Below are 27,851 nucleotides of genomic sequence, written 5' to 3' on the forward strand. Positions count from 1 at the left end.
AGCAAAACGGGTCTCATTTTTTTAATGAAAATTGACCCAAGGAAGAATTCCAGATGTCTGTGGAAGTTGGAAATCACAGAAGTGTAGACGGCCACTCCAGTGATCTCCACTAGCTTCCAGGTCCCGTGCCCTATCGTGTTTTAAACACAGAGGGGTCAGCCATTCAGCACAGGCACCATTCAGAGAATCCATTCCATTTTCTCAATGAATACAAAGCATTCTCTGATTGGACGAAGTGGAGAGGTGAGGTGGTGACATCACACTCCTCTGTTTAGAACATCAGTCCGGCCACTCAGAACAGGACCTGGAAGGAAGTGGAGGATCCCTCCCTATAGTAGTGGTGCCTGCTTCAATGAATTCCAGCTTTCAGGGGCATTGACCAGGCATGGTACAGCAGTGGCCAAAAGTTTTTAGAATGACAAATAATTTTGATAAAGTCTGCTGCTTCAGTGTTTGTAGGTCTTTTTGTCAGATTTTACTATGGTATACTGAATAAGAGCCGGTTCACACTGGGGCGACTTCTCAGGCGACCTGGTCGCCTGCCATAGATTAGCACAGGACCCATTCTAATAGGAGCGACACAAGTCGCTCCGACTTAGAAAAAGGGTCCTGAGCTTCTTTGGGGCGACCTGGAGCAACCTGCATTGACTTCAATGATATGAAGTCCGTGCAGGTCTCTCCAAGATCGCGGTGCGTGCTGCGCACTGCGACCTCACAGGTCGCCCCGGCAAGTCGGGTCGCTGCTATGTGAACCGGCTCTTAGAATTACAAGCATTTCATAAGTGGCAAAGGCCTTTATTGACAATTACATTAAATGTATGCAGTGTCAATATTTGCAGCGCTGACCCTGCTTTTTCAAGACCTCTGCAATTCCCCCTGGAATGCTTTAAATCAACTTCCGGGCCACATCCTGACTGATGGCCGCCCATTGTTGCATTATCAATGCTTGGAGTTTGCCAGTTTGTGGGGTTTTTGTTCACCCACCCCATGAGGATTGACCACACGTTCTTAATGGGATTAAGGTCTGGGGAGTTTCCTGGCAATGGACCCAAAATTTCTATGTTTTGTTCCTCAAGCCACTTAGTTATCACTTTTGCCTTATGGCAAGGTGTTTCATTGTCCTGGAAAAGGAATTGTTCCTCACCAAACTGTTCTTGGATGGTTGGGAGACGTTGCTCAAACTGTTCTTGGTTGGGAGAAGTTGCTCTCGGAGGATGTTTTTGTACCATTCTTTATTCATGGTTGTGTTCTTAGGCAAAATTGTGAGTGAGCTTTGAAGCAACCCCACACATGGATGGTCTCAGGATGCTTTACTATTGGCATTACACAGGACTGATGGTAGCGCTCACCTTTTCTTCTCTGGACAAGGTTTTTTTCCGGATGCCCCAAACAATGGGAAAGGGGATTCATCAGAGAAAATGACTTTACCCCAATCCTCACCAGTCCAATCCCTGTACCTTTTGCAGAATATCAGTCTGTCCCTGATGTTTTTCCTGGAGAGAAGTGGCTTCTTTGCTTCCCCTCTTGACACCAGGCCATCCTCCAAAAGTCTTCTCCTCACTGTGTGTGCAGATGCCCTCACACCTGCCATTCCTGAGCAACCTCTGCACTGGTGGTGCCCCGATCCCGCAGCTGAATCAACTGTGGGCGAAGGTCTTGGTGCTTGCTGGACTTTCTTGGGCGCCCTGAAGCCTTCTTCACAAATGCAGTGGAAATGATTTCATGGGATTAGGTTCATATTCATGGCAAAGGGGGACTTCATTGCAATTCATCTGATCACTCTTCACAACATTCTGGAGTATGTGCAAGTTGCCATAAAAAAAAACCGAGGCAGCAGACTTTGTGAAAACTAATGCCTCGTTTCCACTGAGCGGTACGGTTCGGCACGCAATTTTTGCAGTTTCCATTATCAAAAGTTGTGAATGGTAACCTAATTCCGAACCGTACCACTTTTTTGGGACCGTTTCGTTGGGTTACCAAGCACATTAGTACCCTGCCAACAGGGTGGAGCAATACTGTTGAGGTACTGTTGAGCTGAAGTACTGTTGGCAGTGGAAACGTAAGCCTGATCAAGGTGTACCGCTCCGAACCGTACTGAACTGTACCGAACCGAACCGTACCGCTTCAGTAGAAACGAGGCATAATATTTGTGTCCTTCTCAAAACTTTCAGCCACGTCTGTATATACATGGTTAAATTGGTCCAAGGTGGGCCAATGTAAATATGTAAAAATATACCATACCTGGAATTCAACTTTAAAGCTGGTCCTTGCACTGTATTGGTCTGTCACTAATATAGGCACACTGGACAATACATTCATAACAATTCCCTATTAAAAATGTAAGCCTTGTGACAAAAGTTCTCATCAAAGTTAAGTGTAAACTGCTGTACTTGGAAGAAACCCAATCAGTCACCGGCCCCGTCTGTCCAGGAGGGGGCTTGAATGTCCTCTGGCCACATGTAGGCAGATAAGGCCAACCTAAAGCCTCGCACACACGCAACGATTATCGGCCGACCGATCGGCCGACTTTTGTCCAGTGTTGCTGTGTTGGTTGAAATGTGCTCTAGACTGCACACGAATTTTCTCAGCCAACAAAAATCTACTTCAGAAGTGATGTCATGTGCTGGTTTACTTTCCGTGTGTTTTTTCTTCTCTGAGCATGCCCAGTCTTGCTCATCAGATTTTTGTCTGCCGAAATCTGTACTGACTGATGGAAAATCGGCCGTTGTGGTGACGGCCAACAAAAAATTTATAGCCTGCACACCAGATTTTTTTCGGCCGAAAAGTCGGAGTCGGTTGTCGGCGGCATCATACTAACAAGCCGACAATCGGCCGATCGGACGTTGGCCGAAAATTCACGGCCAATAATCGTTGCGTGTGTACGAGGCGTTAGAAGGGTTGTTTTTAGGGCTGTGGAGTGCATCTGGTGCTACTAGTAAATAAGCTCACCCTCCTATTTATAAGACAGATCAGACTCCACCTGAGTACATAGAGAACTAGGCACTTCATACATTGCAGGTCAAGGCAAATCTGACAACTACATTTCAAAGCAAACCAGTGCTTTACACATGCAGAGCAAAAGCAACAGGTTTGTTTTAATCCCCACCATCCCCAACTGCATAGCTTACTTTTCCTCCACACCCCCACTACTCTGTTCAACACCAGGAGCCGAAGAAGATACCCCGCAATTCCACGTATGAAGGAGTGTGTGAAGCACTCCATGTGACAGTGCCGAGCTTAGAGAATCCATAGTTGTGTGTAATACTTAAGGCTGAACTCCAGGTATGGTTTTGTGTTGCATAATTACATTGGTCCAGCTTGGAAATGTACACATTCCACACCCAAGGGATCCTTGATGCAGTGGAGAATCGCTGTAGTAGTCACTACTACTACAGTGACAACTCGATCTTCTGGGTCTAATGCCACCACTGTCCTGCCTCTCCACCTTGTCCAGTCAGTGAATGCTTTGTCTTAATTTAGAAAAATGCAGGGCATTCTCTGACTGGGGGTCATGGAATGGCTCAATTCACACAGAGCTGATCAGAGCGGTTCTGAACCTTGTTAATGCTGTAATAATCCGTCACTCCATCTGTTTAGAGTTCTCACCTTGCTGTCGCAACAGAGAAAGTTAGAGCCCATTCACACTAGCGCGACTTGTGAGGCAACTTGTGTTGCCCCAGGTAGCTTGACATAACAAAAGCAATGTTAATCAATCAGTGCCGTCTTAATTGGCACTACTGAAGTTGCTCCGACTTCAGAAAAGGGTCCTGTACTACTTTGAAGCGACCTGTGATCCGACTGTCCCATATACTTCAATGGGAGTTGCCTCCTTATCTTAATTGACACGACTTGTTATCAGACTTTCCAGGAAGAAGAAAGAGATTAGCCAGGCATTCCCCACAGACAAAGTCGCCTGTCTCTTCAAAGTAGTGCACAAGTCTCTAAACAAGTCTCTAAACAAGTCTCTAAACAAGTCTCTAAACAAGTCTCTAAACAAGTCTCTAAACAAGTCTCTAAACAAGTCTCTAAACAAGTCTCTAAACAAGTCTCTAAACAAGTCTCTAAACAAGTCTCTAAACAAGTCTCTAAACAAGTCTCTAAACAAGTCTCTAAACAAGTCTCTAAACAAGTCTCTAAACAAGTCTCTAAACAAGTCTCTAAACAAGTCTCTAAACAAGTCTCTAAACAAGTCTCTAAACAAGTCTCTAAACAAGTCACGGGGCGACTTTCTGGTAGTGGTAGTGTGAACCAGCTCTAACAGACTCCAATTTTTTTTAATTCTCTCGTCCCCCTCCTTTCCTGTGCATCTCATCTCCATGCTCTATGTGCTCTGTATATTAACTCCTTCACTTTCATTATCCTGCACATTAACCCCCTCATCTCTATCCTCCTGCTGAATGTGACCTTAACCATTAACCCCCCCCCCCCCAACCACCTCCTCCCTCTGTGTAAAACCTCTACATCAAATATGCACTGTACCTATTGCACCATCACTACACTCCAATTTAACACCTCAGTTCCAAAACATAGTGATTAAAAAACGAGATCACCTTTAATTTAAAAAAAAGGGTCACATTGAAGAGTTTGTCCTGTCCTGTCCTGGCATAATATTTGATGAGTTTTATAACCGAGCAAAGGGAATGTTTTTAAATGTTTTATTAAAAAAACACAGGTAATCAATACTGTTAAAAACATGATTTAATTAAATTAATTTGGGTCGAGTGTTGCACGATTGAGTAATTGTCAGCCAAACCATCACAGTACTGGAAATGTAAATGTCCTGGTAATGAAGGGGTTAATACAGGTTGGAATTAAAGTGGTTAATGAAAAGGGTAGAAAGGTTGAAAACAAAATAAAAATTCCTGATCAGGCATCTCTGGGTCGCAGCCTTAGTTTTACACCAGTTCTCTATAGCAGGGGTGTCAAACTCAATTTCATCGCAGGTCACATTAGTAGTATGGCTGCCGGTAAAGGGTGTTTGTAGACGAGATATTAATTGAGTCGGTCCATGTAAACGGGCACTGTGATATAAAGGGGACGGCACATTAAAGGGGCGCTGTAATGATTACAGTGCAGTCCACTTTATATCACAGTGCCCCTAGAAATCACAGCCCCCCCCCATATAACAGCCAAGCGCTCCCCCCCCCCCCCCTCGAGGAATAATCTCACCTGAGGGAGTGTGATCTCTACACTTAAATCAATGCACACCTTTTAGATCACACTCCCTCAGGTGAGATTATTCCTCGAGGGGGGGGGGGGCACTTTTGTGGTGGCATGGTGAATCAATTTGAACACTAATGGAAAGTGGAACACTCCTTTTAGGCACCAATTTGAGCAAAAAGCACAGTCGTTGTTAATGGGAGATTGCATTCACCATTGTTGTACTATCATTTTTTTGTTTTTGTATTTTTTTTATTTTACCTATTGCAAGGACTATTGTTTTGCACAGATCTGAATATATACATTATTTTTTTAAATACTGCTAGTGGATTTAAAGTGGAGTTCCACCCTATTTTTATACTTACCTCCATCTTCTCGCTCCGGGTCACCTGAAAAAGAAATGGATAATCGCATATTTTTTTTTTTTTTTACTTACCTCGTAGCGAAGAAAATATACTTACCTTACTTCCTTCTTCCTCCTTCCTCGGCCGCGGCCCGTCGTCACTTCCTGGCTCTGCAATGATCCTGGGAGCTGAACGTCATAGCTCCCAGGAATCATTGCGCCTGCACCGGCCCCGACGTCAGTTCCGGGTCGCGCGCGTCATCCCCTTCTAAACAGCTTCTGGGCATGCCCAGAAGCTGTAGAGGGATGACGCGCGCGACCCGGAAGTGACGTCGGGGCCGGCGCAGAGCATCGTGGGACCAAAGAAGGCGGAAGAAGACGCCGAAGAGGATCTCGCTGGCTTCAAGCTGCCCACATCTGAGATGGCAGCGCTGGACAAGACGTTTGCAAGGTAAGTATTTGTCCTAACAGGTAAGTGCAACCCGGGACAGATCAGAGGCTAGCCATTGTGGAATGCACTAGCCCTGACTGTCCCGGGGGTATTAAAAAAAAAAAAAAAAAATCCAGGGTGGAACTCCGCTTTAATCCACGTTGTTTTTTGTGTATTGAGCACTGTTACTATTAGTATACAAAGTTTTTTTTATATATTTATTTTTAACACTAATAATTAGCGCGGTACTATTTAGAATTGTGTTCGTATGGCACATTTATAAGAGTGTGGGCAGTATCAGCAGCTTAGTAGAATTTAACACTTTGGGATAACATTGTTCACTGAGTAGCTCGCAGGACTTTCATTTTATTCATTAGCCAGCTTATGTTAGGACACGTGACCCCCCAGCCCACCCGGCAAATGCCCAGTGTGCCCTTTGGCCTGTTTACTATACACTTCAATACAAGAGGGATTACAGAGCCCCGTCCGTTAGAGCTTACAATCTAAATGGGAGAGTCAAGTGATACAAAAAGGTAATAACTGTGGGGGATGAGCTGATATAGAAAGTAAAAGTTTACGATTAAGTTGGAGGAAGAATCGGCCTCTCTGGAGAGATGAGTTTTCAGAGATTGGCTACAGGTGGACAGAGTAGAAGATAGTTGGACAGATTAAGGTAGGGAGTTCCAGAGGATGGGAGAGGTTCTGGAGGTGAGCATGGGAGGAGGTGACAAGGGAGCTAGAGAGAGCAGAAGGTCACAGGAAAAACAAAGACAAATTTTGTTTTGGTTGGTATTTGTTTGAGGTGGTTAACCACTTCTGGACCGAAGATTTTTCCCCTTTATGACCAGGCCATATTTTGCGATTCGGCACTGTGTAAATTTAACGGACAATTGTGCGGTCGTGCGACGCTCTACCCAAATAAAATTGATGTCCTTTTTTTTCCCACAAACAGAGCTTTCTTTTGGTGGTATTTGATCACCTGTGCGACTTTTATTTTTTGCGCTATAAACAAAAAAAGGACAATTCTGAAAAAATATATATTTTCAAATTCTGCTTTATAACATTGCCAAAAAAAAAAAAAATTTAAAAATCAAAATTTTTTAACATTTTAGGCCAATTTGTTTTCTGCTACATATTTTTGGTAAAAAAAAAAAAAAAAAAAAAATCGCAATAAGCGTATTTTGATTGGTTTGTACAAACGTTATCGTGTCTACTAACTACGGGAAAGATGTTATTTTTATTCTTTTCTTTTTTTTTTTTTACTAGTAATGGCGGTGATCAGCGATTTTTTGCGGGACTGCGACATTGCGGCGGACAGATCGGATCCCTGACTGACATTTATGACACTTTTGGGGTTACCAGTGACGTTACTACAGTAATCAGTGCTAAAAATATGCACTGTTACTGTAATAATGATACTGGCAGGGAAGGGGTTAACACAGTAAGTGATCAAGGGATTAAATGTGTACCTAGGGGCGTGTTTCTAACTGTATGGGGTGGAGCTTGTGAAATGATCACAGAGACCTGTGTTCCTATATAGAAGGGTCACAGGAGCTCTGTGATCATTCCAGAGAGAAGAACGGTCGGCTGTGTTTACAACAGCTGACTGTCGTCCTCTCTCAGCGGGGAGCGATCGCAGGTGTCAGACGGCAATCAGAGCCGCCTGCCCCGTGCTTCGGAATCCACGCAGCCGAGTGGGGGAGGGAGTTAGCCACCGGCGCACGCTTGCCTCCTAGCTGTAGGCGCACAACCGACGTATACCTACTTCGGTTTGCGCAGGAGGGGCTGTCTGGCACAGTGCAACTGCGGCGGGCGGTCGGGAAGTGGTTAATGATGTACCTGGGGGCAGAGTTGTGGATGGCTTTGTAGGTTGTTGCTCATATTTAGAATTTTATTTGTTGGGCAATCTGTAGCCAGTGGACAATGGAGTCTGGCAGCAGCATTCATGATGGACTGAAGAGGGGAAAGCCTGTGTAGAGAGCCTGTGTAGAGGCAGGCCAACAACGAGGGAATCACAATAGTCGAGGTAAGTGATAACAGGGGAGTAAATTAGAAGCGTTGTGATATCATCAGCTAAGAGGAGGAGTATTTTGGAGATGTTGGAGACAGCAAGCTTTGGACAGGGATTGGATGTGGGGCCGAAAAGGAGAGCTCAGAGTCCAGGATTACACCTACCACCCTGGTATGTGGAGAGAGACTGCTGGTTATGCCATTGATCTTCAGATGAGGTTGTCAGCCCGGGCCAGAACTTTATTGCTAGACTACATAACATCTTTTTTATTTTAGGGGGAGGTGTTCTGTAATCCAACAGAGGAAAATTCATACAGGGCTGACAACACTACCAGTCAATTCAGTGCAAAAGAGGCAGCATTGTCATCCACTTCCATCAACACCGTTTTTTTTTTGAACGGACGAAAGCCCTATATTTCAAAGGGTGCCATCCGAATGAAAAAAAAAAAAAAAAAAGATTCCTGCACTACTTTTCTGCGACTTTGGTGCAACTTGAGTGCCATAGACTGCAATGTTAAATCAAAAAGTTCGCTAGGAAGATTCACAACTTTGGGGATCACAGTAGTGTGAACAGTTTTCTAAGAGCTCGTTCACGCTTTGTTTTCTGAAGAGTGATCCATGTTCAAATCAATCTTTGGAGAGTATTTGACATGTTGCATCACCTCTTCACCGCCTGCTTTGTACCCTTGAACCATGCACTAGCGAGCCTCAATATCATGCATTGCACGCAGCTGCGTGGTGCTTGCAAAGTCGCCCTATTGCAGTTACGGCGAACCTTGGCACCCCAGATGTTTTGGAACTACATTTCCCATGACGCTCTACTACACTGCATGAGCATTATGGGAAACATAGTTCCAATCCATCTGGAGTGCCAAGGTTCGCCATCACTGCCCTATTCACTTGAATGGGTCCCACTCGGTAGGCACTACGCTCGCTGAAAGTGACAGGAGATATAATTGCTACTGGGGCATTTGCACCCCGCCCCCAACCACTGCCGCTAAAGGGGAGCGGTAAAAACACTGAACCGTAGGGCTTTACTGTCCATTGCCCACTAAGGTTTACTAGCCCTTAACCTTATGCCCCTTTCACACAGGCGGACCGCTCAGGTCAGTTTTTTTGGCGGATTTGAACGGTCACCCCATGCATGTCTATGGGGCATCGGATGTCTGCTGACATCCGATCCGTCAAATCTGGACGCATGGAAACCCTATTTATAATCCGTCCAGCGGATCGGATGGGAACGGACAGACGGTCCGTTCACATCCGATTCCCCCATAGAGAAGGCTCTGTCTCCACACACAGCGCAGAGACAGAGCTGCCATCCTCCTGCTCAGGGGGGGAATCGGCGGATCGATCCCCCGCTGAGAAAAAACGGAGTCCGCCTGACGGACTCCATGTGTGAAAGAGCCCTTATAAGGGATTTTAGTAATTAGGTTTACAAATACTATAAATGCATGGCCTAACACATTTTTTCTTTTGCACATTTATCAAACCTGAGATTCATTAATCATCAATGTGGAAGCATCTGGTGTTACACAACCCAGTTACCTCATTCCCCCCTCATTACATATTTATTTTCACTCAAACTGGCATACCAACACTTACATCTACATTAAAAATATACATTAGCGTGCTAGTGCCGAATTAAATATAAATGACTGGAGAGATATTACACATTAATGTTATAGGAAGGAGGAGGATGGAATATTCGATGTTAAAGCACAATGATGGCCGGTGAGAGCATCCCATAATCTTCCTGCTCGCCCAGCAACATCGGCATTTACATCCTCATTTCAAATCCCATTTTAATTAAATTTGCTCCTTTAATCTGAAAGCAGGTGGTGACCTAAAATTCCCAGGAACGTGAAGATTGTCAGAGGCGAGACAGCAGTCCCCGGCCCTATATGTGTATGGGATGTAATCCCCTCTAATGAGCATCAAAAATCAGAAATCCTCGCCGCTGACTCTATACAACGCAGTGACTAGTCTGTATACAATAGCACCTAAAATAAAAGGATACCCTCAAATTCATACAACAGAATAATACTCAAATGGCCAGTCTACTATAAAGTGGTGTTTTAGTTAAAGGTGGAGCCCGGTGGACTAATGACTTTTATGTAATTTTCCCAAAAAGAACTCCCAGTAAACATTTCCAATACTCACCCTTGTGTGATCTAGCTCTTCTTGTAACATTCTCTATAATATAAAATAAATATAAAATACAGAAGTGGGTTGTGGGACCACTAATAATGGGCACAGCAAGTGTTCAGACCCATGAACTCCGCACAGGAATGGTGGTAACCCCTCATAATGGGCACAGCGGGTGTACAGACCTGGGAACTTGGCACAGGATGGTGGGAACACCTCATAATGGGCACAGCAGGTGTACAGACCTGGGAACTCAGCACAGGGATGGTGGGAACCCCTCAATGGGCACAGCAGGTGTACAGACGGAGGAACTCAGCACAGGGATGGTGGGAACCCATTATAATGGGCAAAGCAGGTGTACAGACTGGGGATCTCCACACAGATTGTGGGAACCCCTCATAATGGGCACAGCAGGTGTACAGACCTGGGAACTCAGCACAGGGATGGTGGGAACCCCTCATAATGGCCACAGCAGGTGTACAGACGGAGGAACTCAGCACAGGGATGGTGGGAACCCAATGGGCAAAGCAGGTGTACAGACCCGGCAACTCAGCACAGGGATGGTGGGGAACCTCTCAGAATGGGCACAGCAGGTGTACAGACCTGGGAACTCAGCACAGGGATGGTGGGAACCCCTCATAATGGGCACAGCAGATGTACAGAATGGGGATCTCCACACAGATTGTGGGAACCCCTTATAATGGGCACAGCAGGTGTACAGACTAGGACAATCGGCACAGAGATCATGGGAACCCCTCATAATGGGCACAGCAGGTATACAGACCCAGGAACTTGGCCGGCACATGACGGTGGGAACCCCTCATAATGGGCACAGCAGCTGTACAAACCGGGTAACTCAGCACAGGGATGGTGAGAAACCCTCATAATGGGCACAACCGGTGTACAGACCAAGGAACTTGGCACAGGGATGGTGGGAACCCCTCATAATGGGCACAACCGGTGTACAGACCCAGAAACTCAGCATAGGGGTGGCGGAAGACCCTCATTAGGAGCACAGCAGGTGTACAAACCCTGGAACCATAAGAAGTAGGGGAGAATGTTGAGGTGGTTTTTTCCAGCATCCACTGAACACGAAAATATTCGTTTAGCAGTTACTCTATAAAAAAATTGTCACTAGAATACTTAAAATAAAGCTGCCCCTGAAACTTAGAAAACACACCTTTTCTGCTGGCTGCGCTGGCTCTGCTGTAGCAAAAACAAATTGCCTATTCCCCCTGCTGCACCCAGTAGCTCATCCCGCCAACCCTTAGGTCACAGCAGTGACAAAGGGACCAGCAGATCAAACCATTGAGCATAGCGGGGGGGGAGGAATTCAACACTCCTAGAAACACTGACTTCTGAAGATTCCTCAGCGGGCGATTTCTCTTGCCTACAGCAGTGGCTGGTAAAAGCAAAAGGAGAGAAAGTTCTTCTGTTCTGAGGCAACTTTATTTTAGGTATTTGATTGGGTCAGCATTAAAGCTATGGCAGACATAACATAGTATTGTGCAGGTTATGACAAAACATATTTTCTCATAACTATTAACTAAAATAAAGAATATTACCAAATAGATTTTTTTTTTACCCCGGTGCTCCAACAAAGAAAAACTACTACAAAATAGTAAATAATCCTCCGGAGAGAAGAACTACTCCTATTACCAGGCTCCAATAATAAAACACTAATACGAAGACATCATAAGGTCACGAAACAGGTGTCAAATAATGAAACGGATTCTGAATGTATAGAAATATGGGAACAGATACTGCTGACTTATAGTATGAGCTACAAGTTCATCATCCCCCCATCCATGCATCATAACCCAGTGACCCAGCATGCAACCAGTGAAGTGTGTAATGGGCATGCTTGTCTGCTACTTGTCATAACAGTGAAGTAACGGAGAAGGATGACAGCAATGCAACTTTAAGGCTCCATTCACACCTGAGCGTATCATTTTCAGGCATTTTTTAGGCAGTTTTTAAGGCGTTTTTTGCAGGTGTTTGGAGGCAGGCATTGAAATCTAACAAAAACGCCTGTAATCTGCCAAAAAAGAAGCTCGTGTACTTTTTTGAGCTTCAGGCATTTTGCTTCAGGCGACAAAACGCTCATATTTTGTAAACAGGGGCCATTGAAATGAATGGGATTTTGCTTGTTGGGCGTTTTGAAACTTCAGAGATGAGAGTTTTACGAGCTGAAATACGCTCAGGTGTGAACCGGGCCTTAGCCAGGTACACACAATGAGATTATCGGACCAATAAGCATCCATTTTTTTTTTTTTTTTTTTTTGCACATTAGGGCTCTTTCACACAGTCCGCATTCCGTGCTCTGCTCAGCGGGGATCGATCCGCTGATCCCCGCTGAGCCGGCGGATGACAGCTCCGTCTCCACACTGTGTGCGGAGAGGGAGGTGTCAGAGCCCCGCTGCTCTCTATGGGGAATCGGATGAGAGCGGACCGCCTGTCCGCTCTCATCCGATCCCCAGGATGGATGGAAAATAGGGTTTCCATCCGTCCTGATTTCACGGACCGGATCGGATGCGGATGGCAGCGGGTGTCAGCGGACACGTCACCGCTGACATCCGCTGCTCCATAGGGCTGAATGGGGGCGTCCGATCAGATCTGCCTAAAAAACTGACAGGCGGATCTGATCGGACCGCCCGTGTGAAAGAGCCCTAAAGCCCCATACACTCGTACCGGTCGGCCGAACGATCGGCCATCTTTTGTCCAGGGCTGTCGTGTCTATTGAAAAGTGCAAAAGACTGCACACTAATTTTGTCGGCCAACAACAGCCGACTGCAGAAGTGATGTCATGTGATGGTTAACTTTCCGTGTGTTTTTTCTTCTCTGAGCATGTCCAGTCTTGCAAATCTGCTGTCTGTCGGCCAAATTCTGTACTGACTGGCGAACAATCGGCCGTTCTGGTGTTGGCCAACAAAAATTTTAATGCTTGCACGACAGATTCTGTTCGGCCGAAAGTGCGCTGTCGGCTGTCGGAAGCATCATACTAACAAGCCTACAATTGGCCGGTCGTCAGCCGAATCTTTTCACCGACAATCTGCATGTGTGTACGGGGCTTTAGTCTCATATTGAAAGAAGGCTACGCCACTTACGAAAATTCTCGTATGACAGAATACAACTTCGTGATGTAATTGTTTTGTAATGTATTCTTTCGTTTCCAAGCATGCGTAGTCTTGCTCTTACAATTTTTTTTTTTTCCGAAAACTGTACTAATTCAACGAAAATCGGACATTGTGATCACTTTTACGATGAAAAATTTCCAGCCTGCACCTTCAGGTTTTTGTCATCTGAAAACTCAGAATCTCCTGTCAAAAGCACTATACTAACGGTCAGATAATAGGCCAATCTTATTGTGTGTAAAAGCCTTTTAAAAAAAAAAAAAAAAAGTCAGTGATTGCATATTTGTATTCAGCAAGGAGGTTAAGCAAAATGAGCACATCTACAGCTGTCCAGTTACGGAGAACCACAAACAAGCTATGACTGCACCACAGACACTAAGGCTGCATTTACATGTCAGCTTATAATCGCGGGCAGAACCGCCGCGGTTCCGCCCGCGATTCAGAGATTTATTGCAAATCGCGGGACGCCTAGCGTTGCCCGTTGATTTGCAATAGCCCCCCAAACGCCGAGCGATGTTGCCGCGATTTACGCCCGCCGAATCGCGGCAACATCGCGCAAACAAAATCGCGGGACGCAATACGCTCCAAAGAAGCTCTTGTACTTTTTTGGAGCGTATTGCGTCCCGCGATTTTGTTTGCGCGATGTTGCCGCGATTCGGCGGGCGTAAGTCGCGGCAACATCACTCGGCGTTTGGGGGGCTATTGCAAATCAACGGGCAACGCTAGGCGTCCCGCGATTTGCAATAAATCTCTGAATTATTATAAGCTGACATGTGAATGCAGCCTTAGGCTCTATTCACACCTGGGCGTTTTTTGAGCGTTTTTCAGCTCCAAAAACACTCAAAAAAAAAAAACGTTCCAAAACGCCCAACAAGTAAAACCCCATTTATTTAAATGGCCCCTGTTCACATCTGAGCCTTTTAACACCTGAAGCAAAACGCCTGTAGCTGAAAAAAATACATGAGCTTCTTTTTGGGCTGATTACCAGCGTTTTTGATAGAGGTCAATGCCTGCCTCCAAAAACGCCTGAAAAAAACACAGTAAAATCACGGTAAAAATCACGCAAAAAACGCTACGCTCAAGTGTGAATGCAGCCTTATGCTGGCCATACACTATATACGAAAAATCGTACAAACTCATTTTCGAAAAACAAAACACTCGGCCATGAGAGTAGACGATCATGCCATCATGTAATGACCGAATTCTGAACGATAAATCGTTCAGTGGACATAAATTAATCAGTTTGTCGTTCATTGTGTCACATAAGGTCTCTTTCACACGGCCCGACGGAGTCCGTTCTGCTCAGCTGGGGATCGATCCGCCGATCCCCGCTGAGCAGGCGGATGACAGCTCCGTCTCTGCTCTGTATGCAGAGACGGAGCTGTCAGATCCCAACTGTCCTGTATGGGGAGATCGGATGAGAACGGACCGCCTGCCCATTCTCATCCGATCCTCCAGACGGATGGAAAATAGGGTTTGCATGCGTCCGGATTTCACGGACAGGATCGGATGGCAGCGGGTGTCAGAGGACATATAACCGCTGACATCCGCTGCCCCATAGAGATGCATGGAGCATCCAATCCGGTCCTCCAGACGGATGGAAAATAGGGTTTGCATGCGTCCGGATTTCACGGACAGGATCGGATCGGAAGGCAGCGGGTGTCAAGAGGACATATCACCGCTGACATCCACTGCCCCATAGAGATGCATGGAGCATCCGATCCGGTCCTCCAGACGGATGGAAAATAGGGTTTCCATGCGTCCGGATTTCACAGACAGGATTGGATGCAGATAGCAACGGGTGTCAGAGGACATGTCACCGCTGACATCCACTGCCCCATAGAGATGCATGGAGCATCTGATCCGTTACACCTGAAAAACTGACAGGCGGATCGGATCGCCCGTGTGAAAGGGGCCAAAGCCTAGTGCAAAAGTTGGGGCGAGAATTACACTAACCTTTCAATTCATCGTTCGTTCAGCAAAATTTTACAAACTGTTCCTTAGATTTTTCAGCTCTGAAAAAGTTTAAACCAATTTTCTATTTGTGCCCAATAACTGGACAAAATAAAAATCGAACGGACGGACCAAATGACAGATGTTCAAACGATTTTTCGGCTAGTGTATGGCCAGCATAATTCTGTTCTGTCATCTACAGCTTGTTTAACCCATTAATGTCTGCTCAATCCACTACTACAGCCTATGTAACTCTTTCCTCGCTGCTAAATTCGGACACACCAATACTGCAGGGGATCCTGACCCTTGAGGGTCAAGTTGAGGTTTAATGGGGCTATTTATTTCTTAACCGCCGCGATAAACCTCGACAGCCCAAATATAATATTTTGGAAGAATCTATAAGTACAAACCTTATTATTTATATAGTACCAACAGTTTGCAACAGTAAAATTAGAAGAGAGTTCATTACAGAATGAATAGGAGGGTCCTGCTCACGGAGCTTACAATCATACATGTCAGACCATGACACACACAGTGATTCTCAACTCCGGTCCTCAGGGCACACTAAGAGCCGGTTCACACTACTCCGACTTGTCAGGCGACTTGTAGCTCCCAATGCTGTGCAATGGAACCGTTCTAATAAGAGCGACTCAAGTCGCTCGGACTTAGAAAAAGGTTCCTGCACTATGTTTTGGCGAAGTCGGAGCGACTTGCATTAACTTCTATTATGAGAAGTCATTTGCAAGCCGCGATGAAGTCGCGCTGCACGGGCGACTTCAAATTCGACCAAAGTCGGGGCGACTGAGTCGGATTAGTGTGAACTGGCTCTAACAGGCCAGATTTTAAGTAATACCTTGGGGAGATGCAGACTAGAATACTGCAATCACTGAGCAGCAAATGACTTCACCTGTGATGTATTTCAGTTTTCTTGCAAACCTGGCCTGTTAGTGCGCCCTGAGGAGCGGAGTTGAGAAACACAAAGATCTAGAACAGTGATAGAAGCACACAGAGCCCCTGGTATTAGCAGTCAATCCCAGCCCAGTCCTAGAGCAGTGCACAATACCCAGGGCCTGCTGTATGCAGTGACAGCGACTGCACATGTCCTATTACATGCCTGACAGATCACCATAAATTGCAGCTTTCCAATAACCACACATCTGACAATCCCGACTCTCCCGTCTCGCTTTCCTTTGTTACTTTTTTTTCCCTTTCAATTTTTTATCAACACTTTATCAATAGAACAATTGAAAACATGCAAGACACTGACCCACAAAAACCGGACACCCTTCATAAAAAGAAAACAAAAGCCATAACCAATCCCTGAGGAGCTGCTCAGATTGCAGGTCACCACACGGATACTAACGGGTTAATGCAACGCATCCTTTAATGACAACCTCTGCCTGAAAGGTGGTGATTAACCCTCGATGGCGAAACCGCTAAATCAGACATTTAAAAAAAAAAAACATCTGCGCCTAAGCTGGTTGGACCAGCGAGGGGGTTAATAAACCTGATCGAGTCTCTTTGCAATTTCAGCAAACACAGTCGGAACCTTCGCTCCGGGTCCTGCTGCCTTTCCAGGTGTGAGAAAAAAATTGCGCTAAAGGTTCGCACGGATGGCGTTAACTCGTCTAAAAAAGGAAAAAAAGAGCACGTCGGTGAAATCTGTAGACGCACAGGCTGTAATTACTGTCTGGAAAGAAGAGTACCTTTAGCCCAGCATATCGGAAAGGGACTGCAGCCGCTCTTCTCCATATAGATGACAGCACCTGTCTTTTCTGGGCCCAGACGGCCTGCCAGTTCCAACAACATACACACAGCGGAGGGGGGGGAATGTCAATCCAGCAGACAGCATACGATATCCCACTTCAGTGCTCGGGGGTTGGTAGGAGCTCCGGACGGATTGGGAACCTCCACTGCATTGCTGCTCTGGTTGTGTATGCAGGAAGAGTGGCAGTCAGGATCCGGCACAGACATGAAGGCTACCTTACAATTACACAATCCGCTCATGCCTCAGCACTGGCTGGGAAGGTAGCATGCTTGTTCCTGAATGCAGCCAGTAACGTGACTGTGTGTGCCTGGGATTGCTGCTTCCATTCAGTCAGGGGAGAGGGAGAGGGGAGGAGGGTGATGGGGAAGGAGGGGGGAGGAGTGTGCAGGGTATTAGCATACACCTTGTTAATATGCTAATCTCAATCCACCCTGCAGCCTTTTCTGTTTACCACACAACAAACCTGGCTCACATTACACACCACAGCAGTCCGGAGCCTGTGTTTTAAGGGACCCGGCCGCCAGAGCCTGTGTTTTAAGGGACCCGGCCGCCAGAGCCTGTGTTTTAAGGGACCCGGCCGCCAGAGCCTGGGTTTTAAGGGACCCGGCCGCCAGAGCCTGCGTTTTAAGGGACCCGGCCGCCAGAGCCTGCGTTTTAAGGGACCCGGCCGCCAGAGCCTGCGTTTTAAGGGACCCGGCCGCCAGAGCCTGCGTTTTAAGGGACCCGGCCGCCAGAGCCTGCGTTTTAAGGGACCCGGCCGCCAGAGCCTGCGTTTTAAGGGACCCGGCCGCCAGAGCCTGCGTTTTAAGGGACCCGGCCGCCAGAGCCTGCGTTTTAAGGGACCCGGCCGCCAGAGCCTGCGTTTTAAGGGACCCGGCCGCCAGAGCCTGCGTTTTAAGGGACCCGGCCGCCAGAGCCTGCGTTTTAAGGGACCCGGCCGCCAGAGCCTGCGTTTTAAGGGACCCGGCCGCCAGAGTCTGCGTTTTAAGGGACCCGGCCGCCAGAGCCTGCGTTTTAAGGGACCCGGCCGCCAGAGCCTGCGTTTTAAGGGACCCGGCCGCCAGAGCCTGCGTTTTAAGGGACCCGGCCGCCAGAGCCTGCGTTTTAAGGGACCCGGCCGCCAGAGCCTGCGTTTTAAGGGACCCGGCCGCCAGAGCCTGCGTTTTAAGGGACCCGGCCGCCAGAGCCTGCGTTTTAAGGGACCCGGCCGCCAGAGCCTGCGTTTTAAGGGACCTGGCCACCGGAGCCTGCGTTTTAAGGGACCCGGCCGCCAGAGCCTGCGTTTTAAGGGACCCGGCCGCCAGAGCCTGCGTTTTAAGGGACCCGGCCGCCAGAGCCTGCGTTTTAAGGGACCTGGCCACCGGAGCCTGCGTTTTAAGGGACCCGGTCACCCACAAGAGTCTGCGTTATAAGGGACCTGGCCACGGGCTGTGCAGGGACAGAGGAAGAGGCAGACAATGTACGGAAATACTACAGACACACTGTCATTCATAAATCACCGACTACTCAGCTGTCATCAAGAAGCAACATTTCTACTTCCAGGAAGTTCTCACTACAAATACAAAGTATCCAATTTTATACACACCGTATCCACAGCATTTTATATACACTGTATACACACCATATCCACTAGATATACACAGCATTTTATATACACCGTATCCATACAGAGCATTTTATATACACCGAATCCACTTCATATTCACAGCATTTTATATACTCCATATACACAGCATTTTATATACACCGTATCCACTCCATATACAGAGCATTTTATATACACTGTATACACACCATATCCACTAGATATACACAGCATTTTATATACACCGTATCCATACAGAGCATTTTATATACACCGTATCCACTCCATATACACAGCATTTTATATACACTGTATACACACCATATCCACAGCATTTTATATACACCGTATCCACTCCATATACACAGCATTTTATATACACCGTATCCATACACAGCATTTTATATACACCGTATCCATACACAGCATTTTATATACACCGTATCCACTCCATATACACAGCATTTTATATACACCGTATCCATACACAGCATTTTATATACACCGTATCCATACACAGCATTTTATATACACCGTATCCACTCCACATACACAGCATTTTATATACACCGTATCCACTCCATATACACAGCATTTTATATACACCGTATCCACTCCATATACACAGCATTTTATATACACCGTATTCACTCCGTATACACAGCATTTTATATACACCGTATTCACAGCATTTTAGGAGCACAGAAAACTCATGACTATACACATATAATGTACAACAAGCCCACAACTGCACAGACTTTCCAAAGAAAAAACGGTTTTAAATTTATAAGGAGTCTGGTTTAAAGGGTCACTGGGGGAGGAACCCTGCTCTACATCCCCGGTGTCCTGCGTGTGGCCTGTTAGTACTAGCTGTTGCAAACAAATTCTACAACTAATGAGTGCTGGAATCTACAAAGAGGCTATAATGACCGTGATCTCTAGCAGTCTCTTGTAACATATCCACAGTCTCTGACCATCCCCTGTAAGGCCTCATGCATTTAGCCCTTCTGCATGAGGCCCTGGCATTAGGTGTGGGTGGAAGGCACAAGCGCACTGCCCAGCCCCACTGATGAAAGCCTATTAAACTCTATGAGAGGCTAATAGCTGAAGCAGCTGGTCAGGGCACCAAGAGGTACTAATGTTTAGGGCAAGTATGTATCGAGGGATAAATGCTCGTAACACAGACAGTTTCCCATTTTGGGCATTCCTTCATGGACACATACTACCCTGAATGCTAAATTAAAACTAAAAGGTGTTGTAGAGCCAGAAGGTTTTTTATTCTAATGCATTCTATGCATGAAGATAAAAAAACACCTGTGTGCAGCAGCACCCCTCACCCCCCAACACTTACCTGAGGTCCCTGTCTATGCAGCAATGTCCACGAGTGTCTCACTCGACCGAGATTCTCCTTTCTGATTGGCTGCGACATAGCTGTGGCGCCCTTGGCTCCCACTGCTGTCAAAGTCAGCTAGCCAATCAGGGGATAAATGGGGTGGGGACGGGGTGGGGCTCCGTGTTTGAATGGACACAGGGAGCGGGGACTCGGCTCGGGTGCCCCCATATCAAACTGTTTGCTGTGGGGGCACTGAATAGGAGGGAGGAGCCAGGATCACAGAAGTGGGACCCGAGAAGAGGAGGATCCTGGCTGCTCTGTGCAAATCCACTGCAACAAAGCAGGTATTATTTTTATAGGGGAAAAAAAAAAAAGACGAGACTTTACAATCCCTAAGTCTTGCTGGGACTAAGCTGCCTTTATCGGAGGTGGGCTGAGTAAAGCTTATAGAAAGGATTTGGGCCCCTCAATTATACGTCTTCCATTAACTCACCCATATGGATACCTCTTAAATGGTTTAAAAAAAAAAAAGATTCACTATTCGGAAGGTTATTATGGAAGGGAAGAAGCCTCGGGATTAAACCCTCTACCCTTCAGCGAGCTGGGGGGGGGGGGGGTCTTTGGATTGGCGATGCCTCAGCCGAGATTGTATTTTATAGCTACATACTGCAAAACGCTTTACCGGTTAGGGGAGTAATGAATTAGGAAGATCCTATAAAGGCCCTGCTTTTGAGTTCTTGTTCTCCTTTTATTCTTTTGGCCCAGCTAGAATCGGGAACTTTTGCCTATACCCATTATAGTCCAACACTGGTACCTATCAAAGTCTGGCAGGAAATTAAAAAGTATATTGAAATATGAAGGGGCATCAGAGTACTCATTATTCTGGAGAAATAGGCATTGTGAAGAAATGGACGGGTTTGAGCGCTGGAGTTCTCAAGGGCTTCAATATATTGCCCAGCTTTATTCTCAAAATGCTCTGCAGCCCTCTCCGGATTTACAGGAGTCTTACTAACTGACTCGCCATAATTTCTTAAAATATTTACAACTATGGCATACAGCAAAGGCCCAGTCTAAAAGGTTCCCCCGATAGACCTATGTTACTTTCATCCTCATTGGCAGAGGCTATAGAGAAAAAAGGTCTTACTTTACCTTTATATAGCCAACTTATGACGAATCAAGAGACCTCTGAAAGTCCAGGTAAAAGAGGATGGGAGACAGACCTGGGTGTTATAAGATGATTGGCAAAATATCTTGGAGAACTTGGTCCCCTCTGTATCCTTATCTGCACAATGCCTATCTCAATTGCTTATTATATACAGGTCATACTGGACTACGGTAAAGTTATTTAAGTGGGGCAGGAGGATACCCTGGAATGCCCACGGTGCCAACAATCTCTGGCTGACCTACTCCACATGTTGTAGAAGTGCCCCAAACTGGTCAGACTGGCGAGAGGCGGTGACTTACAATCAACAGAGCTTACCATACTCATATTTATCTAGATCCTAAGACTTGTTTATTGGGTTATCTTGATGAGGAGCTATTTCTAACTGAGACCCTAATACCAATTAGCAGATTATGGTTTATGACCTGTAAGCCAATTACTATAAAATGGTTATCCCCTAGTACACCTTCATTTGAAGATTGGCGCTTCCAGGTAAACTGCACTCTTGATGGAACAGATATATCGCAATAGGGGTATACAGAATAAATTATATAAACTGTGGGAACCATGGATATCCCTGGCCCCATCTTTATTAGCTTCTCTTAGACTATCTTAATGTGGTCAATTCGGTAGTGGAGCAGAGAGTAACCTTTGTATATGACAATCAAAATTATACCTGTGGGGTGATTGGGGTTGCCCTGGTTCTTCAATTTTTAGTGGTGCTAATGTATTTTCCAAATGCACATTAATAGTTTGGAAGCTGCTTGACATATGATACTGTAAGAGATCATGTATATTTTCTTTGAGTTTGGTATATCTACCATTATGGTTAATGAAGGGCTAGAAGCTTAAATGTGCATACACACACACACATACATATTATATATATATAGGTGATCGACCGATATCGGTTTTTCGTTGCCGATACTGATATATTGGCCAAGGCCATCGGTATCGGCCGATATTTTCGTACATTTAAAAAGTTTATTTTTTTTATTTTTATCACTTGACAGGGACAGTACTCTTGTAGAGGGATCTGGGGGTCTAAAAGACCCCAAACCCCTCCTCTGCACTTAAAAGCATTCAAAACGCCAAGTTTGGCTGTTTTGAATGCTGTAATTTTTTTTTTAAATCTGACACCAAGAACCCGGAAGTGATGTCATGACATCACTTCCGTGTTTTTGCATTGAGAACCGTTCAGAGCCGAATGCGGCTTTGATCGGGTCTTCGGCGGCTGTGCAGGTTGGTTGCCCGGGACCCGGGCAAGCCGCAGTAGGGGGTGGGAGGGGGCGTCCCCTCCAGCTCATTGTAATGACAGCCGAGTGGCTTCTCAGCCGCATCGGTTGTCATTACAAGACAGCTGTCCGTCGGCTATGGACGCCGGTACCGGGGTAATGCCTCTAGCTGCAGCCATCACTCCGGTACAGCACTTTCCGAAATAATGGCAACCTTGGTGGCCGATTCCGATATATCGGGGAAACTGCATATCGGCCCTCGATATATCGGCTTTGCCAATAATCGGTCGATCACACCTCATTATATATATATATATATATATATATATATATATATATATATATATATATATATATATATATATATATATATACACACATACATATGTTTATCTCGATTGCTGCTTTGTAAAACAATTCTTTTATTTTTTTTATGTATAAATGTAAAAAAATAAAAAAAGATATTCAAAGGAACGGTCAGGGGCCACAGCGGAGGCCCAACACATGTTGAAAGTTGACAACTATTGCTCTAAGCCTTTGCATGATATAATGCCCACCACCAAACATAACATGGAAATCATTTTTGCTTCGCCACAATGCAAAACATCGAAGCCACGGAATGCAAACCTCCCTGCAGCTTTAAGGGAGAGCATGGGTCGGGTTTTTATTGCTGTCTGTGTCCCAGTTAGGACGATTCAAGTTCTCCATTTGGCCTTTTTACCGTGATCAAGTAAAAGTGAAAGAAAATGGTGACCAGAACAGGAATTGAGGGGAACTCTTGCAGACACTAGCTGGGTGACCTTGGTGACAGCCAGCTAAATGGAAAAAAAAAACTACCTCGATTCCCCCCATCCACAGTGGATGTGGGAATCCTCCACACAGTGTCATTTTATTCTGACAGCAAGGCTCCCCCACTGTAAAAATGATCAGCGCTGCAGCAAACTGGATGCATGCTCGGATAGAGCAAAAATTTACCAATGAGCTGTTTCATGAGAAGTCAATAGATTGACATCACATGAACAGGAAGGGCCATACATGAATTGAAATTCGCCCGGTTCCTGCTGAACGTGCCGAATTTCAATTACTATAAAAAACCGGCTGGCCCTTGCACCACCATAGAATTGGTAGATAGATAAACCCCTGTAACAAACCTTTAATGGATAGCATGGCTGTTATAGGAAGTGAAAAAGGTAGCTGATCTACTAGGAAGATCAATAGGTAATAAAATAATGTTACAGGTGAACTGAGAAAAAGAAAACCTGCTGCTGAGCCAGCTGCTAATCAGGCATCTGGGTGGATCATGACAACAGTTGGGATTCCTCCAGAGTCTGGAGAGGCTGAGTGACGTCATCTGACAGCGGACTTTAGACAGCTGTCAAATGAATCAGCACTCCTATGACCCACAGGAGAAATAGGGCCAAAAGAGCTCTGGCCCTACTTGTCCCTTCAGTGATATGGGGAGGGGGTGTAGTTAGGATTCGGGGTAGGGAGGTGGTTAGGTAAGGGTTTAGGGCAGAGGAGCTTTAAGCCGACCATACATGGATGGATAACTTCACCGGTTTAGCAGGGACAAGCCAAATTCTAATCCATGTATGGGCACCCTGGTCGTTTGCCAGTCAATCGATTTTTGTGATACCTGATGAGTTTGTCCCGAATAATTATTGCCGCAGGCTATAGCCGGCCACACTAACCATTGTGTTCTGCCGGCAGGAAAGGAACCCTGCTGCCACAATGCAATAGCAATGCGGGAGGGATTACCCCATTAACACTGACCGTGTAGATGGAGGAATCAAGCTATTTTCTTTCCTTCCACCAAGAAACTGCATAATCTCTGGTCTGCCTTAAGAATTGGATTACAAGAGGGAAGACGGGGTTGGTGTTAATTGTTTTTTTTACTATGCCAAAAATTAAGCACAAGACACAACCAGTGCCAGTTCTTTGTGTTCAAAACCAATGCACAGCCATACGTAAAGCAGTATCAGAAATGTTTGGGTAGTGCAATATTCCACCCTGGCATAGGAGTACCTCTCTTGCTTCTGTCTGCTGTGTCATTAAATACCAACACAAATAAAGCAATCTGCCAGCAGATTAAACAAATCAGAGCTCACAATGCAGGGAGGCAAAAATCCCCCTCAATCGTCCTTTCACTGTGAACACAGCGCCATCGAGCAGACAAAGGAGCACGCCGCGGTACGATCACATCACCACATATCTCTGTGCTGGACGGAGCAGATAATGTCACGCTCAGAGAGCGATGGCCGCTAGATGTAACCAGTGAGCGGAGATACCCTACAACCATTCTCCTACAATCCCACGCAGCAAATGACCACATCACTCATCCTCTGCTAAAAGCCAACTTCTGTTCCCAGCAAATAAAGAGCATCCAGTGATTGCAGATCTACAGCTGGGGGGACAACAACACGCGAATCCAAGAACTGAGGCAGAAACGGCACAACACCATGGATAGTTATTACATGTGAGGCCATTTTTCTTGTATGTCAGTGTCCTATGAAAAACAGGTTCTTCACTAGTTAGACCTGGAATGAAGGGTAAAGTAAAGCAAAACTCCAGCCAAAAATAGGATGATAAAAAAACAGAGAGCTCATTGAAAGGAAAAAAAAAAACTGCAAATTTCACTTTTAATCCGTAAATCTCCCCCACGGTACTTCTGTTTCACCACCAGATGTCCTCCTTAACTCTGTTGCCAAGCATGATTCAACTCACCTCCTCAGAGCCCAGGTCATTCTGGACCCATTAGGAAACAAACCAAGCACACAGATTCAAGTAGGAATACACAAGACTTGTATTTAGACTTGGGGGGAGATTTACTTAAACTGGTGTATTCCGTAACTGGTGCAGCTGTGCATGGTAGCCAATCAGCTTCTAATTTCAGCTTGTAAAATTTAAATTTTACAATAAAACCTGGAAGTTGATTGGTTTCTACACAGAGCTGCACCAGATTTTGCAACATGCAGTTTTAGTAAATAAACCCCATGTTTGCTTTAACCCCGGTTCACACTACTGCGACTTATGTGACTTGAGAGTTCAAAGTCGTATGACAAGTCACGCCCCATTAACAGCAATGGAACTGTTCTAATCGGTGCGACTCAAGTCACGGCACTACTCTGGTGCGACTTCAACATGACTTGCATTGACTTCTGTTTACAGCTGTTTAAGAAGTCGTATGCAACCCGCGATGAAGTCACGCAGGTATGTCAAATTCGTGTAAACACGGGCTTACAGTGCATTTACAGAACACATGAATCCCTCCCACCCGATGCAGTTACCTTTTCCCCTTCCATTCCCTTTCTCTCTACCCCTTACTTCCTTACTGTCTTTTCAATTTCTATTTTTAGCACTTTTAAGTGATCTTTATATCACACATACATATTTTATTATATATATATATATATATACACACACACACACACACACACACATACATACATACATATACACACACAGTATCTCCCAAAAGTGAGTACACCCCTCACATTTGTGTAAATATTTTATCATATCTTTTCATGTGACAATACTTAAGAAATTACACTTTGCTACAATGTAAAGTAGTGAGTGTACAGCTTGTATAAGTGTCGGTTCACACTGATCCGACTCAGTCGCCCCGACTTCGGGCGACTAATGAAGTCGCCCGTGCACTGCGACTTCACATAATGGAAGTCAATGCAAGTCGCTCCGAGTTTGCAAAAAAATAGTGCAGGAACCTTTTTCTAAGTCGGAGCGACTTGAGTCGCTCTGATTAGAACGGTTCCATTGCACAGCATGGAACGCTACTTGTCAGGCGACCAAGTCGCCTCACAAGTCGGATCAGTGTGAACCGGCACTAACAGTGGAAATTTGCTGTCCCCTCAAAATAACTCAACACACAGTTACATTGTAGCAAAGTGTCATTTCTTAAGCCCCCGTTCACACTAAGGTGACCTGTGAGGCGACCTGGTCGCCTCACAGGTCGCCTCCCATAGGGAAGCTGCGGGCCCGTTCTAATAGGAGCGACACAAGTCGCTCCGACTTAGAAAAAGGGTCCCGGAGCTTCTTTGGGGCGACCAGGAGGCGACCGCCATAGAATTCAATGTTATGAAGTCCGTGGCGGCCGCTCCGAGGTCGCGGCACGCTGCTCGCATCGCGACCTCGGATCGCTTGCATGTGAACGGGGGCTGAGTGTGGTCACATGAAAAGAAATAATAAAATATTTACAAAAATGCGAGTTGATAATTTTATACCGCTCAGGATGGGTACTTTCTGTTTGGGTTTGCTTTCTGTTGTGATGGGGCTACAGCCAAAGCAATCTATGAAAGCCTTCATATCAGAAACTTGGCATTCCAGAAACTCTCTGTGACGCGACTTTACAGGGACGCTTTGTAACGTCACACCCAAGCCTTAGGTGAAGACTTTGGACTTCTTGAATAGAGTCATGGGAAATAAAGCCCTCTCTTCTGCCTGGGATACGATTCCACAATGTTGGGCAACATGAATACGCAATGTTTTAGCTCTGTTTTGTAGCAAAAGTCTTTTGATATATTCAAAGGGGAAACTAAATCTACAAAAATTATGCTTTGTATAAATTTTCCCCCTCCTCCAACATTGCTGACCCCCCCCCCCCCCCCTCATGACACCATCTCCTGTTCCAGCAATCTTTCTGCTGATTCTTTAAAATAATGGGACTGTAGCAAGAGGATCTGAAATGTAGAAAGGTGGGCAGAACACCCAAAACTTCAAGATGGACAGTAAAGCCTTGTTTACTATTGGTTTGGGGCAGAAAAACGTTCAGCTGAGCCCCGTTTTTACTAACCTCCAAACGTAAAGCCTTAACCTGCAGGCAGTAGAAGGAAGTGTATATATGCTGTGGCCAGGGCAGCCATCAGCGGGCGACAGCCCATACACATGTAGGGGGCCTGAGCGTTCCGAGGGGCCCGGCCACCCAGGCCCCAACCAACAAGACCGAGATGTTGCTGCTGTAGTAGCTAGCAGTTGCTAAAGCAAGGCGGCTGCAGAGTAAGCCAAAGCAGCTGAAGGGATGTTTCTTTGCTGGATTGCGCTGTCTCTTTGCTGAAAATATGAGGCTGTCTCTTTACTGGATTGGGATGTCCCTTTGCTGAAAATATGAGGCTGTCTCTTTACTGGATTAGGATGTGTCATTGCTGAAAATATGAGGCCGTCTCTTTGCTGGATTGGGATGTCTCTTTGCTGAAAATATGAGGCTGTCTCTTTACTGGATTGGGATGTGTCATTGCTGAAAATATGAGGCTGTCTCTTTGCTGAAAATATGAGGTCATCTCTTTACTGGATTGGGATGTGTCTTTGCTGAATATATGAGGCCGTCTCTTTTTGAAAATATATGAGGTCGTCTTTACTGGATTGGGATGTGTCTTTGCTGAAAATATGAGGCTGTCTCTTTGCTATATTGGGATGTGTCTTTGCTGAAAATATGAGGCTGTCTCTTTGCTATATTGGGATGTCTCTTTGCTGAAAATATGAGGCTGTCTCTTTACTGGATTGGGATGTGTCTTTGCTGAATATATGAGGCCGTCTATTTGCTGAATTGGGATGTCTCTTTGCTGGATTGGATCCATTT

The 27,851-nt window shown here is 45.7% G+C and overlaps 1 protein-coding gene across 8 annotated transcripts in view; it reads right to left on the minus strand.

The window, feature by feature from the left end:
• Positions 1-27,851, minus strand: part of PTK2 (protein tyrosine kinase 2) — a gene marked incomplete at its 3' end in the record, with an annotated part of 628,214 nt that overhangs the window by 442,791 nt on the left and 157,572 nt on the right. For 5 of the 8 annotated variants that reach the window (XM_082257400.1, XM_082257398.1, XM_082257396.1 and 2 more), the window contains exon 1: positions 16,885-17,272. The exons of 2 other annotated variants lie outside the window; for them this stretch is intronic. In XM_082257400.1, coding sequence (XP_082113526.1) covers positions 16,885-16,987 — 103 coding nt within the window. In that variant the 5' untranslated portion in view covers positions 16,988-17,272. Of the gene's footprint in view, positions 1-16,884; positions 17,276-27,851 lie in introns of those variants that run through there. One more of the 8 variants, XM_082257402.1, reaches the window with a different exon arrangement.

The sequence above is a fragment of the Pelophylax lessonae genome, assembly GCF_965119305.1.
Source record: "Pelophylax lessonae genome assembly, chromosome: 5".
In the NCBI taxonomy this organism is placed as follows: domain Eukaryota; kingdom Metazoa; phylum Chordata; class Amphibia; order Anura; family Ranidae; genus Pelophylax; species Pelophylax lessonae.